The sequence below is a fragment of the Carassius auratus genome, chromosome 7, assembly GCF_003368295.1.
Source record: "Carassius auratus strain Wakin chromosome 7, ASM336829v1, whole genome shotgun sequence".
NCBI lineage: Eukaryota > Metazoa > Chordata > Actinopteri > Cypriniformes > Cyprinidae > Carassius > Carassius auratus.
In genome coordinates, this window is record NC_039249.1 from 21,769,418 (window position 1) to 21,787,341 (window position 17,924).

The following is a 17,924-nucleotide window of genomic DNA, read 5'->3' on the forward strand; positions in this document are numbered from 1 at the left end:
AGTGATGAAGCTTGTATGTGTTTGCAGTTTACAAACCACTGAGGGTTAAGACAGTTGACTCCACTGTGTGAATCCACATACATACAGTAGCTGATTCAGAAGCGCCAGATTGTCGTAGCAAAGTCAGAATTACCTCCTCTCCTAGGTTCACAAAACGGTCGTTCATAAAATGTCTTGCTGTTCTGTTGTAAGTAATCTTAAAGATTCCTAAATGCATCTACTTTTGTAAGGCCAAATAAAGTGCTTTTGCTTTTGCCTAGATACACATCATCTCCCTGACACGGCTGATTCAACACTAACTGCAGTTACTGAAACCACAACTTCTTTCTTTGCGTGAACATTTGGGCGGCATTACACAAATATTTCTACATAGTGATGTTCTACATAGTGAGTGTTTGAACAATCCGTTTTAGGGGGGCATGACAGAGTCTTAACTTTGATAAAGAATATCTCTTTGGATTTGAGACTTTAGTCTTTGCAACTTTACAGATCTTCTTTATGCAACAAAAGCTTGTAACACTCCGAAGAGAAAGGAAAAATTTTAATCTCACCATATGACCCCTTAAAACATTACCTAATAGTATGCTTTTTTTTTTTTTTGAGTGTATATACACATACACTACCTGACATATGCAGAACATGGAGACAAGGATATTTCAGGTCATCATTTACACATCCTCATATTGTCCCATACACTCTGTATTTGTGTTGATCAGTGTTTATGTGTGCATACAATCCTAAATTAATTCTGTTCATCATATAAAGTAACCATGTCTCTAAACTGCTTGATTAATGTGAATTAATTTGACCATGTTTTCATAACATACAAGTTTTCAGTACATTAAAGTGTAAAGTTTTGGTTGAATGGACTTTTGTTGGAGGGACATAAATATCTTCATTTATGTTTTGAAGATGAACAAAAGTGGTTTGGAATGACATGAGGGTAAGTAAATGATGACAGAATTTTGATTTTGCATCCCATTAACGGACCTACACGACTGAGATTCACACACTACCAGACATTAAAGTCATTCTGAACACAACAAATCTGCATAGAAATGTGTGCCATGCATTACAAACAAAACAATATGAGGCCTAAAATTGGCTCAAAATAATACAAATCTTTGATATCCTGAAGCTAAATAAAATCTGATTTTGTTTCTTTCTGTGGAAATCTTTTTCTCACTCTCTTTAGAGGCTAAACCCCTCAGGCATGGTAATATTAAACACATAGCATGTCAAGATGCTAAAAGCTCCAATCTGCAATGTTCCCTTGGCACCCAGCAGGAGGCTTACGTCCTGTTTGTATTGAACAATAAGCATTATAATTTCAAGCAATTTCAGACTGACCCTAAGGCAAATTGCACCATGGCAAGACTACATGCCAGTGCTACTACAGAGCCTAGCAGCAACTAAGTAGCTGCTGAATCTAAAACAGTCAACACTGTGGCAACACTGAATACAAATTAGAACACTAAACAAATGTCTGGGATCAAGTAAACCCTTGCTAACAGCTGCCACCACACTTCCACTGTCCCCTATGGATGATTTCAGAAGAGGTAAGTAAGACTTTGACGTACAAATGTGCTGAGGTGTATTATTGGAGGAAGATGGCAGGGAGAGATGGGCCTCCGCTCGACTGGGCTCAGCAGTCAGTTGCTTGTTAACGGTGAACACTTACTTTGCTGTTGCTCCTAACGTCCAGTCTGTGCCACCGTCTGTCCGCTACGTTCACGTTGCCCGGCAACTGCAGGACCAATGTACCCGAGCCGTGGTTAATTTTCAGGGTGGGGGTGCCGTCGATCAGTTCTGAGAGAGAAGCACAGCGACAGACAGAGAGAGAGAGATGAGAAGAAAGGGCAGATAGATGGACAGTTAAGACTAGTGGTCGACCGATATTGGAAAGCATATCAAGATATCATGGAAAGCAGGGAGGTCGATAGCCGATTATATATATATATATATATATATATATATATAGAGAGAGAGAGAGAGAGAGAGAGAGAGAGAGAGAGAGAGAGAGAGAGAGAGAGAGAGAGAGAGAGAGAGAGAGAGAGAGAGATATTATACACATATTTAAGAAATTTGAAATAAATCTCTTGACAATGGTTTAAAAAATGGATGTGTAAAATAAACATACTTATACTTAGATGACAAAGTATTTTTCACATGAATATTTCATAAAAATTAAAAAGTAAACACTGTAACCAACTGGGTGATTATTTCAGTATTCTGAGAAGTTGTGTGCACGTGCGAATCATTATTCTCAAATAAAGCCAGGGTAACACCGATTCGACTATTGTGAAATTAAATGTTTATTAGTTAAAGATTTGATTAAATGATTTAAATGCTTATTTGATTAATGCTGACGGCAAATGAGAAAGTATTGTTTGCCTTTCTATTACTAATAATATAAAAGCAATTCCTTTGTTTAACCAAACTATCTGATTATAAGACAGACTTCTATCCCTTTTAGACAGAATTGTTAACAATGACAGTAAACAAGAGGGATAGTGTGAGCTGTGTGTGCTCAGGCACTGCCGCTCTTAGCGCTGTCAAAATAAAAGTCCCGCCTGGAACACACTGGTCACGCAGAAAAACGTATCGCGATGCCGATATTTGAGAAATACCAGTGAAGCTATGAAGAAGTGGAGGGCAGTTATAAAGACTCAACCTTAAGTATGTACACTGTCAGAAAACTACCTATTGAAAGCATTATATAAGCACAACCAACAGCAGGTTTTTGACTAACACATGTATCACATAAACTACCCCTTTGTTTCACATTACAAGGTCAAGTAAGCACTGCAGAGCCTGCCTCAATTATGATTATATCATTCTCTGGCATACTAGGAAAAAACATATTAGAGAAAGTTCTTCTTTTTGTCTGAGTTAGTCGTTTGGCAAATTAAAAATTAATGAAGCCAGGAAGCTCCCTTAAGCTTGGTATAGTCTGACTGAGAGTCTGGGCATACGGGAAGATACGCCTCCAACTAATTTCACATTTGTCAGCAGGGTCTTTGCTGTTAAAAAAGCCTTCAGTGCCCACTTTGGCTGACATATCTGTCTTGTGTTTCATCAGCCCACTTTTCCAATATGTCTTCAAATTCTCTCTCTAATTTCTTATTTGTCATCTTCTCAAATTCTCCCTTTGATGCTGTACCTTTGTAGTTTCTATAAATAACACGAGCTTCCTCTCGGTCCAGCTGTGTTGTACTGTTTGGCACTGCGTGAACTTTCCCTGGGCATTGTGCGTTTTTTTTTTGTTTTTTTTTTACTGCTGTATAAGAGGTAAGATGAACTGCAATTTAGCAACACTAGATGCTTCTCAAAACACATGTACCCACTTCATTAGCTCAAATCAAATAACTGACTCTCCAGACAGATTGTCCTGGCTAATTCCTTCACACCATCATTAAAACTGGTTGATTTATGCCGTCCATCTGTGCTTTATTCTTGCTGTCACTCTATTTCTCCTATTATTTCTCGCACAGAATGCTCTGGGTAGTGAATGTCTTCCATCATCCTCCCCTGTTTTAACCCATTCAAGCGGCTCATGAGTGCTGAGGGACTTGGTCTCGCTGCCTCAGTTGAGGGGGAGTTTGGTGTGCACATGCTGAGAGACAAATAGAGCAATGATGGAAATAATGGCTCAGAAGAACTGGTTAATAATATTGCTCTGCACTTTGCCGGTGTTAGCTAAGTACATATTTCAGTCACACAGTGAGTGCATATATGTGTACACACACACACACACACACATATATATATATATATATATATATATATATACATATATATAACTTTTGAACTTCTTGAGCACCAAATCAGTAGGTAACACTGGACACTGAAAGACTAGAGTATTGGCTTGTAATTCAGCTTTGCCATTACATGAACAAAATTTTTTTTGAAATACAAATAGAAAACAGTTATTTCAAATTATTAGAATTTCACAGTACAGATTTTACAAGAAAATTAATCATTGTTTTACTGCACTGTTTATCCAAAAAACACAGCCTTGGTGAGCAAATAAAAAAAAAAGGAATCATATAATAAAAAAGTTAAATTAATATGCGTGTTCGTACATTCATATGTTTGTGCGCGCACACACACACACACACACACACACACACACACACACACACACAAATAAACATTTTGTTTGCATTTGTTTCAAATATTACCATATCTATCATCTTCAAATTAGTTTTGAAATGAAGTATTTATCCCTGAACAGTGTAAATTCATGTTTTATGTAATACACTTGTAATAATGAAATGTACTTGTTCACAATATTTTGCATCATCGTTTCATTTTAATGAAAAACGAAAAACGAAAAAAAGAGGAAATAAACTATTAAACAGATCTTAACAACTCAAAGATGACTGAGCGAGTTAATTACTCTCAATTGTATCAAATCTCAGCCTATACACAGTGTCAATTTGTTTGTCCAGTAGAAATAACTTGCAAAGTTTTTTTTTTTTTTTTTTTTAACCCTCGTCTGCTCAGCAATGACATTTAAAGTTTCACAAATTGAAATAATACCTAATGCAATTCCTTTTTTTTTTTTTTTACAGGGAGACTTCAAGCTATGGTTCATCGAACTGAATGAAATATCTATTTAAACTCCTCAGAGTTTCTTAAACTGTTCCTCTCCTGGCAGTTTCCGACGGTCTCATTGAATTCTCTCTCATCCTATTTCTCTGTAGATGTATCCAGGCTAACTCCCGATGGGATCGGAATGTTGAGCTGGAGATAACAGCGAACACGCCGGGTGAGGAGCAGTGCTGCTGTAATCTGGGCTGAGAAGCCCTTTTCAGAGGGAAGCCCCTGAGAATGGAGCACCGCTCTCCTACACTGACACTGTCACCAATCCTGTCCCAGACATGAAGCGCTGCAGACCATGTCTTCTCGGGCTGACATGACATTTTAGGTGGAGTGCAGATGAAGTGGGATTGAGAAAGAAGGGCAACAGGAGTGAAACTGAAAGATGGAAAAGTTACATGTCTGCAGTTTATATTGATTTGAGAGGACTGAAGTGAGGGGAAGTAATGAAGGCATCTCTACAAGACAGACAGAAAGAGGATGTGACTATCCGAAGTTTCTAAAGGGTGAGAAACAGTGTCAGCTCAGCTTTAAACGGGTTAGTTCACCCAAAAATGAAAATTAGGCTCCTCTTGGCTGATATCGATATCTTCTGACATTCTTCTTTACAAATCTTCGTTTTGTACTTTTTTAATTAGTGACTGTTGTTTTGTTTGTGACGAGTCATTGGCACCCCTTCCCTTAATCGCCACCCCTTCACCAGGCTCCCGGCGGGAGTGGGTGTGTGAGAGAGGAGGGGTGCTGGATGAGCCAGGGCTGGCGGCTTGTGATGGGGCACACCTGATGCAAATGAAGCCTCATCACCACCGCTGTTTAAAAGCCCAATGTGCCTCTCCTCGGGAGACCTGTCTCATCCCTGTGCATAAACACTAGTGTCTTCCAGGAAGGGTGCGTAGAGTAACTCCCGCGCCGCCAGAAATGTGAGCTGCCGGACCCGTTTAAATGGACATCAGGCCAGGATGCCGGGCCGTGTATCCCCTTCAAGCGCCGCAGCCAGCGAGAAGGATGCAGCCGCTGGAAAGTGTGTTCACTCTCTCTGCACTAGTAGGATCCTGTCTACTACTTTTGGGCTGCCTGAGCATGTTAAATCAGCATGAAATGAAAGCAAGCAATTGAGAAAGTCAAGAGACTAATTTCACGTCATCTTAACTAAGCATTCCAACACACCTTAGTTAGGTTAGACCTCATATTGAATTTAAAATGAATGAAAATTACGCTGTGAGGTATAAACTTGTTTTTTGGTAGCACTTTATTTTACAGTCCTGTTCTCCATGTACATACTATATAATAACTAGGTACTAACCCTGAACCTACCCCTAAACCTAACCCTACCCCATGTAGTTACCTTGTATTACCAGAACTTTCTTAGATAAATACACTGTAAGTACACTATAAGTACATGGAAGTACACGTACTGTAAAATAAAGTGCAACCTGTTTTTTTACAATGCTATGCAGCGTATAAAGGTCCTAGATCATGTACTTTTCCCAACTTAGAGCTTTCAATACTGAATAATTGGCTCAAAAATTAAATTTGGACCTACCCTGACTAAGGACTATACACGTTTTTATTTTTATAACAATATGGGCATCTTGAACATGATTCATATTCAAAAATATAAGCAAGTGCTGCTTTGTTTACATTTGTTTTGGTTTTTCTTTTTAGTAGACAAATATAGTCTACTGCCACCTGCTGATATAAACAGTTTTTTTTTCTCTCAAACAGGTGCAAAACATATGTTCTAGTTGGCGCAGAGCAAAGTTTTAGCCTTGAGGCATGCAAGGCGAAGCAGCAACACAGCTTTCTTCGCTACTAGTTCTCTGTTGTCGGTTTGGTGTGTCACGACCTTAATACACAGATGAAAACCAGGAAGAGAGAGAGGGAGGGTAAAAGCAGGGTAAGTGGGCACTCTGTTTGGTATGTACCGCTGGCCATGTAAATGTCATACTCGGAACACAATCTGTATATGTAATAAGACTGCAACATGTTTTTGCTCTCAGAAACGATCCCTCTGCAGTCACGGGGGTCGCCTATGCTCTCTGCTCCTCATCCCTAATTCATGCTGGTCTCCCTGTAACATCACTGCACATTAATCCCTCTGTCAGCGGGAGGGAAGATGAAGAGAGGCCGACCTCATCCCCCAAGACCCCCTCCCAAATGCATTTCCCCTTTTAAGCATGAGAAATGGCCTCTCTTTGCAGGTCCTAAGGGACGAACAGGAGGGCCGGTGGCATATGGACCCTGGAAACCCCACCCAGTGGCCCTCCCATCAGTGGCTCAGGAAATGAGCTGAAATATTGTAAGCTGAAAGGGATATTTGAGAGCTGCTGTGGCATGATGAGTCTGAGAGGGTTCACCGTGAAGCAGGTTTCTGTAAATTGACCGTAATGTGCACATCACACTCTGGGTGTAACTGTATCTCTGCGCTCACTTTCGTCTGCCAGACGCTCCGCCTGAGTGTGTGTGTGTGTGTGTGTGTGTGTGTGTGTGTGTGTGTGTGTGTGCATAAGCTCACAAACACATTCACAAACACCTCACAGTTCCAAAAACATTTTTTTTTAAATTCACAACAATACTTGAATTACTTCATAATTTCATGAACTGATAATAAACACAAACTTTGCTCACACATTCAGCCGATATGATCATTTTAATTAGATTTTCTATCATGAATTCTGACAGATATTGAGAAATATTTATTATGTATCATTAAAAGTGCACAGACACAAAAACACAGCCTTTCAAAAGTAGTACAATACTGCATTTATTTGATCAAAATTTTATAAAATTCAAAGCGTTGTTGTAAGATAAATATCCAGATTTCAAATTTAATAAACACTTTTTTTCCTTTGCTCCTACATTCCCACATCTTCCATCTTCCACCTGCACGTCTTCCGGTTCCCCACAGTAAGCAGAAGTGAGAAGAACATTTGAAATATGGATATTTATCTTACAAAAACACATGGATTCACTACAGGGGGCCTTTATTCAACCCCCCGGAGCCGTGTGAGGGACGTTTCATTACAGATGCACGCAACTTTATTTCATCTTCTAAACTATTGACAACAAACACCTGCTTACCATGCCAATTTTTAATATAACTTTGATTGGATTTTTCTGAAAGAAGAAAGCCACATACAGGATGCTTCAAGGGTGAGAAGATAACTAACCCTAATATAAAGTGTGACCAAGTTGTTGTTTTTTTTTTTTTTTTTTTTATCATATGTAAGTGAAAGTGACGTGACATTCAGTCAAGTATGGTGACCCATACTCAGAAGTTGTGCTCTGAATTTAACCCATCCAAAGTGCACACACACAGCAGTGAACACACACACACACACTGTGAACACACACCCGGAGCAGTGGGCAGCCATTTATGCTGCGGCGCCCGGGGAGCAGTTGGGGATTCGGTGCCTTGCTAAAGGGCACCTAAGTCGTGGTATTGACGGCCCAAGACTCGAACTGACAACCTTAGGGTTAGAAGTCAAACTCTCGAACCACTAGGCCACGACTTCCCTTTTTCAAAATTGTATTCCAAAAGAACAGCATTTATTAGAAATGTAAAACTTTGGTGATATTATAACTACCTTTAGTGTCTTCTCTCTCAATTCTGATCAATTTAATGTGTCCTTCTTTGTATTCATGTCTTAAAAAACAAAATAAAAAACAAAACAAAACTGAACATGTTTATGTCTATATGCTTGTGAATGTGGAAAAAAAAATAGATCAATGCCATATATTTCTCATGAATATATGAATACATATATTCTTTAATTATTAAATAGATGTTATGTATCTATGTATTTCCAAATCCTCTAAAGGAAACCAACTTAAGAAACTGCTTTGGATAAAAGTGCATTTTAGATGCGTGATTTCTAGGGTGCATTACCTTTACATCCTTGACAAAACTAAGAAATTAATCAAGTATGCCATCCATTCACAAAAAAATGTTCTCCAGTGTCCCTGAACATTATCTATGGCCACAAGTCTGTTCAATCATGTGCAAATGACCTCATGAGGCTACTTATCATTCAATATGTGTCCTTAATCAAATAAATTACATTTGTCATTCTAATTTGTCTATTGATTTGACATGCTCACCCCCCAAATCTTTGTCTAACCTTGGAAAGAGACTGTAACCACCAATAAGACCCATGTGACATGAAGTCTTCAAGCACGTATCCGTGCGCCCATTTCCATCAACGGAAATAAATTGAGGAAGAGGTCAGAGGTTGTCTGGAGAAAATTAATCTGGGCTGTAATGAGAAAAAGTGAGTTGAGGAGAATGAATTCATGCTAGAGGTGGAGAAAGACGGTTGCTCTTTAATAGAGACATCATGTGTGGATTTCATGCTTGCCACTTGTTTTATATTGTACGTAGCTATGCCTCAAGCGCTCTGACTGATGTGTGAATCACCCAAGGCAAAAGTATATGCATGCCTTAATATACATGAGGCTTAAAAGGAAAATGCATGTCTACTCAGGTTGTTCACAAATGTAACTGGAATCATCAATATGACAAGAAAGGCATATCTCATCAATTTGAACTACTACTTCTTTTCAGCTGAAATACCCACTGGGAATAATTACTGACCAGCAGCAACGTTCGGCTCAGCTCAAATCAAAGCCAAACAAATACTACTTGACCTTGAACTCATTGCAAAGGTCGCGATTGATAATGCATTCGTAAACAACTCAGAAGTACTAATACTGGCACAGACACATCAACATAATCTGCTGCACTCAGGGATGTGTGTGGGAGGCCCCTGGGTGTGTGTACACTATGCAGCTGCATTGTAGTATCAGTGTCATGAGTGTCTTTAACAAGAAGAGCAGAGGCGTAAACTGGCAGGCAGCAGTCCAATGATAAGGTTTAATAGGCCACAGTGAAGAACAGCAGTAAGTAATAAGGTTTGATAGAGTGAAGGCGAGAAGGACTGGAGAGAAAGACTAATGCGTGGACACTCACACTGTGGTTACACTTGTTCCGCTGTCTTCTGCACTGCCATTCATCATTATTCATCTCCCGCTTTCTTCCTTCGTTCCACCTTTTCCGTTCATACACCATCTTCGTCTCTCACCCAGACATGAACTTCTTTCTCCGTTTAATTCATGTCTGAGCTGCGCCACTTACTGTTTCTCCTCAGCAGCTCCTTCAAATCTGCACTTCTTTTATCTATTTAATCTGTTTCTCTTTCCTCACTCTTCCTCCCTCTCTCTCTCTCTCTAGCTCTATACTAGACTGTTTCTCTGTTTCCATCTCTCCTCTTTCAGATTTCCTCTCTGTTTGCTGCATGTCCTCACTAGACCCATCCAACCATTCTCTCTCTCTCTCTCTCTCTCTCTCTTTCTTTCCTCTTTTCTAGTGCTGGTTCCGCAGCCAGTGCCCAGTTTATATCCAATCTGTACATGTCTACAGCAGAAGTTGGGGAAAGGTCACCTCTGCAGTGCTCCTGGAACCTGCGAACTAGGAACTGAAAAAACTCCACTTCGCAAACAAAACAAGATAACAGAACTGTGTCTTCAGTGGAAATTATTTTTATTTCAGATTTGAATATACATAAAAATGTGTTTCTATTATATGACATACAATCTTAATGTTAATTTATAAATATACTGTTAATTCATATTAGCTCATTATACATTCATGTTAATTCATAGATTAAAACGTTTATATGTACTGCAAAAAAAAATAATGTTGAGCTAGTTTCACTGTCAGTTTATTAACTTTAAATGGATGGTTCACCAAAACAAATTGAATCCTAATTTATTTGACCTATTTATTAACTTCTTATTTACTCACCCTGACATTGAGATATTACTATTTGTGCTCCAAAAATTTACTTCTTAAGGGTTTAAAATGGTATAAAGGGTGAGTAAATTGAGTAACAAAATGAGTGAGTAAATGAGTAAAAAACTATTTTATTTATTTATTTATTTTATTTTAAACATTTTTTGGCTGAACTACCCAAAGTATTGAATACTTCAGCTAGGATGTGTTAAATGGATAGAAGTGATAGTAAAGACTAATATTGTTAGAAAAAAGATTTTAATTTTAAATAAATGCTGTTCTTTTAAACTTTTTATTCATAAAAGAATCCAGAAAAAAAAAAAAAAACTATTCACTATCCTTAACTATTTCATAACGTTAAAAGGTCCAGATTGCAAGTTTGCAACAAAAACAAATGCTACATTGATAGGCGATTCAGACGGCAATCAGCCTTCAAAAATACATTATGTTTTTCCATACAAACTCAAATCCTACACTGTGTATAAATCACATTAAAGTTTTATCAATATTTTACTACAATGGCCCTGGCTGGCTGTCTACACAGTGAATGATAGGTTATGCATTTCAAGATCCGATGACACTCTTTGCATACTATGAGTAAAACTACCGCACTATTTTGAAAATAGCTAAAGCATTTCTATCATAAAACAGAGACTGGATACATAAACTAAACTTAAAGACATTTCAAAACATTCGTAACATTTGTGAGCAGTTGCCTAGTGAATGTAAACAAAGGTAAAGTGACCAAGGGCAAGGATCAACAGGTTAAAATATTATTCACAAAAAGATTATTTAATTAACTGTTCACAGAAAGATTCTCTGGAAAATCCCACAATTGTTCTTCTACTGCATTGTTATGAAAACCCACTTTATTTTTAACACCGTGTCTACACCAGGTGGGACTTCTCTTGCTTGAGGCTATCTACACTGTATGTGTCAGAGCGACAGTTGAAAAGTGACCATTTTGTCCCTTATGTCAAAAGTAGTGCAAGAGGTTTGCAATACGTCATAAATAGAATGGGGCATTCGTTTACTACCAGGGACTCGTCTCGCTACATCACATCCAGCATTGCACCGCTCACAGCCGGTGTAAGTGTGTGTGTGTGTCATCATTCATCAAGTCTAGTCAATGGGATCAAGGACCAGTTATGACAGATATCCAGAGATCCCTGGCTGAGCGGCAGTTCTGCCACAGCTGAAGGAAGCACTCGACTATCACTCTCACCCTAATACTAAACTAAACCTGAAGCTCAGGCAGATCTCCACCACTTCAGCACTCTTTGTTTCTGTAGCCACCGTGAAACCCTGTCCACAGTTGAACCCTTCACTTTCACTCCCTGTCACTCTCTTTTTCTCACCTCAGATCCGCTGATTGCCATCCTTCCCTCTTTTTCTCTCCATATGTTCTCCGTCTCACCCTATACTGATTACATTACATTTTCATTTAGTCATTTAGCAGACACTTTTATCAATGAGGACAATGGAGGCAATCAAAATCAACAAAAGAGTAATGATATACAAGTGCTACAACAAGTCTCAGTTAGCTTAATGCAGTACACGTAGCAAGGTTTTTTTTTTTTATTATAATATAATATTATAGATAAAAAGAAAACAGATAGAATAGAACAAGAATAGAGCAAGCTAGTGTTCAAGGTCTTTTTTTTTGCTTTTGTTAACTGTATAATAAATTAAAAGAAAATAGATAGAATACAAAAACGTTAGAAAGCTAGTGTTAGTTTATTATTATTTTTATTTTTTTAAGAAAACCAGAAGCAAATGAATGAGTGCCTAAAAGGGACAAGTGTCTTTATATATATATATATATATATATATATATATATATATATATATATATATAATTAGAATAGAGAGTTATTGATAACACTCGCATACAGCTTTATCAGCTGATTATCAACATTTGCCAACACATCAGTGATCCGATCAAGAGCACAAGCTCTCTTATGAACGAATGCTTGGCACGTAGGAAGATCTGTGAGTTCATTAAAACTCTAAATGTGTATACCCCATTGCAATCATTCTCCCAGATTAATGACAAATAAGCCTTTACTGATATAATGAGTGCCTGCGTTAACCCCTAATGAGCTCATACGGCTGCACACACAAGCCACCAGCATAGTGAAACTGCAGAATTTATGATACACATACGCAAACAAACAGAAATAATGTGGTATGTTTTATCTTGTTCTCTATGTTTAGTTTGTTAGATGATAGCAGATCTCCCCTGAGTAAGAAAATGTTACAGCAATAAAACTTTTTTTATTAGAAACACTAAATCCTGCCGGAGAGACACGAAGGAGTCTCTTCATCTCTTTCTGTCTAAAAAAAAAACATATTTATCAACACTTTTTTCTTTCCCTTCTCTCTAGGTGTAGCCCTACTGTGAGATGAAAGCAGATGTGGCAGAGGTTCAGCTTGTGATTAAGGCTGCAACAAACTATTAATTTGATTAATCTAACAATTATTAGAACAATTAATCAACTAATTGCCGATTAATCAGTAGATTTTTTAATTATCCATCTTTGTAGTTAATTAAAATATTGAGTTAAACATATTCTAACAAATAAATTAAGGTAATATCTTCAAATCATTATTTAAAAACAATTGTGCAATTCATTTGCACAAACAAATATTTTGGCAAACAAAATGACATGGCAGAGAATCAAGCTATAATTCTGACTGAAAGCCACACTGACTGATGTTTAATACTGAAAAGCTGCTTGATTTAAGGCTATTACATAAAGTACTAAATAAATAAACGTGATATGGCTGGACTTTACTGGAGTACTGAACTGCAGAGCTTGTGCAAAAATCCATATCGCTGTAATCAGCTGCATATTTGCTCACTCTCTGTATTTTACAGTGAGCTACATTTGTTGCAGTAGCACAAAATAGCTTGATTTCAAACTTTGTCCATTATCGTTGATGTTTATTTGTTGTTCTAATGTACATTTAGTTACCTGCCTCCTGAATATTCTAATTAAAATAACTTTTTGTTGTTCTCCTTCGTCCTTGTATATTTGTACCTCACCAGTCCATAACAGAAGAACGGATCTACAACAGTAATTTTTCATATTTTATTTTATTTCTCTGTCATCATGTACAATCCAAATAATGCCCTGTTATGCCTGGAGCAGAGGGACCTGCTTATGATACATCATGTTTTATTCTTACACGTTTTTTTCAGGATTGCTCATTATAACCAATAACACACAATTCTGTTAAACTTAGGAATGCAGTTGCCAATCAGAGGCATTCAAATTAGTCATCGCTGAAACCCCCGAGTTTTGTTAAGACTGAAAGTTGTGAATTCCCTCATCATAAGCAACAAAGTACATATGTACGTAGGATGTAAGTTAAAGATTAATTTATCATACCGAGTATGGACAGCTTCATTGATTATAAGAGGAGTTATGAGTGCTCAAAACACCAGCTAGAATGAATGCTCATTTTAGATTGTGTTCTTTCACTGTATGATTCGGTATAATAGACTGCATTTAGAACACTCTAAATGCATGAAAGATATTTCATATAGCTAAACAATATCATGCGAATAGTGGCACGTTTTTTTTTTTTTTTTTGCAAAAAAACACAAATGTGATATTGATTTTATACAACAGTTCAATGAACAAGAAGTTAATATTAAGAGACATACTTCTCATCATGTTGCCTATTTTTTTGCTCTATTTCACCAACAAAAATGGTTCCAAACAAAGCCACAGCACTGTTTTGCATCTTTGAAAAACATGAAACTGTTTTGTTCCTGCATAAATCAACCAATTAAATGATTATGTTTAATCGCAATGACTCGCTGCAACCAGCTGGTGGTTTTAATTTCACATTTTAATGTAACACATTTAAAAAAAATGTATATATTTTTTAAATAATTTCAAATATCAGTATTCAACATTTTAAAATTAAAATTACGCATTTGTAACTGCAGGTTAAAGCATTCATGTCTTACATTAAACAGTGTGTATATGCATCTAAATGCCACTTCTGATGCAGCTTCTGTGTTTCCTCTGCATTGCATGAAATTGATAATGATATTATTTGTTGTTAACAGCCCCAATGACTTATTATTGTAATTGACTATTTTACAAAGGTAAAAATGCATATAAAGGGTAAAAAGCATTTTAAACTTGTTGGAAAATATTAATTTCTGTCAATGCTGTGAACTGACCACCATACAATCAGCTGTCCATGGCAGTCCTGCAGTGCAACATGCTTGGCAAAATATTGTCTGGTTATCGATCGTTATCGATAAAATCAAATATAGAGGTATACATATTCTTTGTCAACATCACACACCTCTAGGCTAGATATTTAATTATTTTTGCTTAGTGATTGTTTGGTACACCTTATTAATTGATCATCATAAAATAATCTTTTATCTTATAATTAGGTTTTCTCAATGATAATGAGGTCAAGACAAAAAGCATCATATGCACTGTATATATATATATATATATATATATATATATATATATAGAGAGAGAGAGAGAGAGAGAGAGTTGTATTTTATTTTATTTTATTATTATTGTTGTTTTTCCAAGAGCCTTGAATTTGAACACTGATTCACAATACCCTTCCCTCGCCTCTTGACCTGTGGTGTGGGTGTGTGTGTGTAGGTTACCTATGGCCATGAAGTCTTCCGGCTCCCATGGCTGAAGCTGGGAGAGGGGTCCGCTGTAGAGCAGCAAACCATCTGCCACCTCTGTGATGAACTCCAGCGAGAGGTGGCTCTCGAAGCATGGCCTTATAGGGGGAAACCAAGCATAGCCGTTGCCATGGAAACTGTGTTTTGTCTGCTGGCACTCAGGTCCCTCAAACTGAGCCGGGCACTGGCATCTATGGTATGCACACAGAAAATCAAAAGCTCTTATTAAAAACAGTATGATTTACTGACCTGGACCCTAAGCATACAAGTTTTGAATGCAAGTGAGTAAATTATGACAATTTTAATTTCTGGGCAAACTATCCTATTAAGTCTAGAGTAAAGACTCAGGTACGCCCAACATACAAATTAGATTTTTCTCAGGGCTTTGTATCCCACTCCCACCTTATCTCTGTCATCGAGTGATGCAACCTGTCAAATACAGCCTATACCAGCCAGACATTGAGGTATGCTTCACTGACCACTGCCTGCATGCTCTTCACTCAATTTAGCTTGCACTTCAAAGACTATACATTCCTCATTATCCTTATATGATGATTATCCTTTACAACAATTTTCTATGAACATATCAAATTACTTAATTGTTAATTATTAACAATTGACTAGTATTAAACAAATCTTACAGGCATAGTACACCCAAAAACTTAAATTCTGACATTGATTATTCACCCTTATGTCGAGCTATACTTTCAACAATGGGTGAGGAGAGTGACATGGAAGATTAGAATTGTTGAATAAAGTCATTATTTTTGTTTTCTTTGCACACAAAATGACTTCTCGTATCTTCATAAAATTACAGTTGAACCACTGATGTCACATGGACAATTTTATTAATGTCATTACTACAATTCTGGATCTGAGAACATTTCAGTTACATTTATCTCGGTCGAAAAGCGACGGAAAGCGCTTGAACTTCATCAAAAATATCTTAATTTGTATTCCCAAGATGAACGACAGTCTTACGGGCTTGGAACAAGATGAGGGTGAGTAATAAATGACAGAATTAAAAATTTTAGGTGAACTATCTCTTTTAATTATTGTGCACATATTATGCTTTTTTAACATTTCATCTTTTTTTTTTTTTTTTTTTTTTTTGTGAGACTATAGCTAACAATTGATTAAGGTGCCTTGAATTCCTTGTTTGTAGTCATCTGTGCGATTTTTCTACATCACTGTTAACAGACACTGATTTTTTGCTTCAAGGCCATAAACCATTTATTTACTTCCTATACCTACACCATAGTTACCACAGATATGATCCATATGGTAAGGGGCATTTCCAACACATGGTCTAAGTGGTTTACCAATCACAACAAACCAGTCAGAGAGCTGACCAATCAGAGTAGACTGTGCTTTTCAGAAAGGAACTAAAACAAAGCAGAGTGTGAAAAGAGGTGCTGAAAGCAACAAAGTATGAAAAAGTAATGTGATTTTGAACTTTAAATTATGTAGATGTATTGGCAGACAACATGTTACATTCCTCATATGTTTCGTATTTTTTTGTTTGCTCCCTGTTTTTTTTTTCTTTCCCTCTCTCCAGTTTTTCTGTTCTAAATTCTTAGGTTCTGTTATTGGCTGTTCAGTTCCTTAGCGAACCAATAAGGATGGACCTACCCACTTAAAAGGGGGCCAGGCTTCGTGTGACGTTGTCAGCTGTCCTGCTTTCCAGCCAGCGGGCGACTATCCATTTGTGCTAGCCGCGTTCATTTTTCTCTTTGATTGTTGGAGTTGTGTTTTGTGTTTATTTTCTGAATTGTTTAGTTGACTGACTTATTTGTTGGTTTGAGGTTTTCTAGTTTGTGGATATTTTACCAAAACTAGGTAATTGATAAGAGCCTTTCCTGCTCACTGAAGCTGCGTGAGCGTACTGTACCTGTCCGTGCCCTGTGAAGGGATTTTCAGCTCAACTTCACGCGTGTTGGATGAGAAACGAAACGGACTAAACTGTGACAAAACTGTATTTTTATTTTTTTTTGTAAAGCAGAGCTTGCTTACACGCTTAAAGTCAGAAGTAAACGTCAGTTCTGCATTAGGATAATTATTTTTATTTTACCTTAAAATTACATTGAATTAATTTGATTTAAAAAGCACCTGCTGTAGTACACTGAAAAAGTGTTTCATTATCCAATTAAAAAAATTGTAGGGTAATGATTCACATCTATATATTTTTTTTACTTGAGAAAATTGTTATTTATTTTTCATTGGCTCAAGTAAAAAAATATATGAATCATTACCCTATTTTTTTTTTTTATTGGATGAATGAAACACTTTGCACCTTTGTTTTATTCTCACCAACATTGTTTGATTTTAATATTTTAGAATAATGTATTTATATAGCATACTTATTTAGTTTTACTGGTAAATAGTTTTTTTTTTTAAACCAAATTTAAAAACTAAAATACTGAATGCTGATTAAGAAACCTCTATAGAATGTGTGTTGATTGTGGTGTTTAGAATGTAGAACTATGCAGTTATTGCCTTCAATTTCACATAGTTACAGTTAATCATTTAACACAAGGCCAGTTCTATGTAGTTTCAACCCAATACAAATACAAAAGCTAAATGCTGATGTCTGTACCATCTGTGTTTGTATTAAATGTAGTCTGCTTACTGTGCAGATACTGCCGTTAATTTCAGATGGTTACGGTTATTGTTTTCAATAGCTAAAAGCTATTTTGGCCTATTAAATACAAAATAAACATTTTGTTATGCATACTTTCCTTGTTTCTTGTTTCTTGTTAAAAATCGGAATCGGACAGTTTGCTTGTAAAAAATCGGTATTGGAATCGGCCATAAAAAATTATCGTGCATCCCTACTTTTGTTATTAATTG

General features: G+C 36.9%; 1 protein-coding gene across 3 annotated transcripts in view; it reads right to left on the minus strand.

Moving 5' to 3' along the window:
- The window catches only part of LOC113106222 (neural-cadherin), a 300,806-nt gene that overhangs the window by 30,647 nt on the left and 252,235 nt on the right, over nt 1-17,924 (minus strand). For all 3 annotated transcript variants that reach the window (XM_026267912.1, XM_026267913.1, XM_026267914.1), the window contains 2 exons: nt 15,051-15,265; nt 1,682-1,809 (listed from right to left, as the gene is read on the minus strand). In XM_026267912.1, the coding sequence (XP_026123697.1) occupies nt 1,682-1,809; nt 15,051-15,265 (343 nt within the window). The remainder of the gene's footprint in view (nt 1-1,681; nt 1,810-15,050; nt 15,266-17,924) is intronic.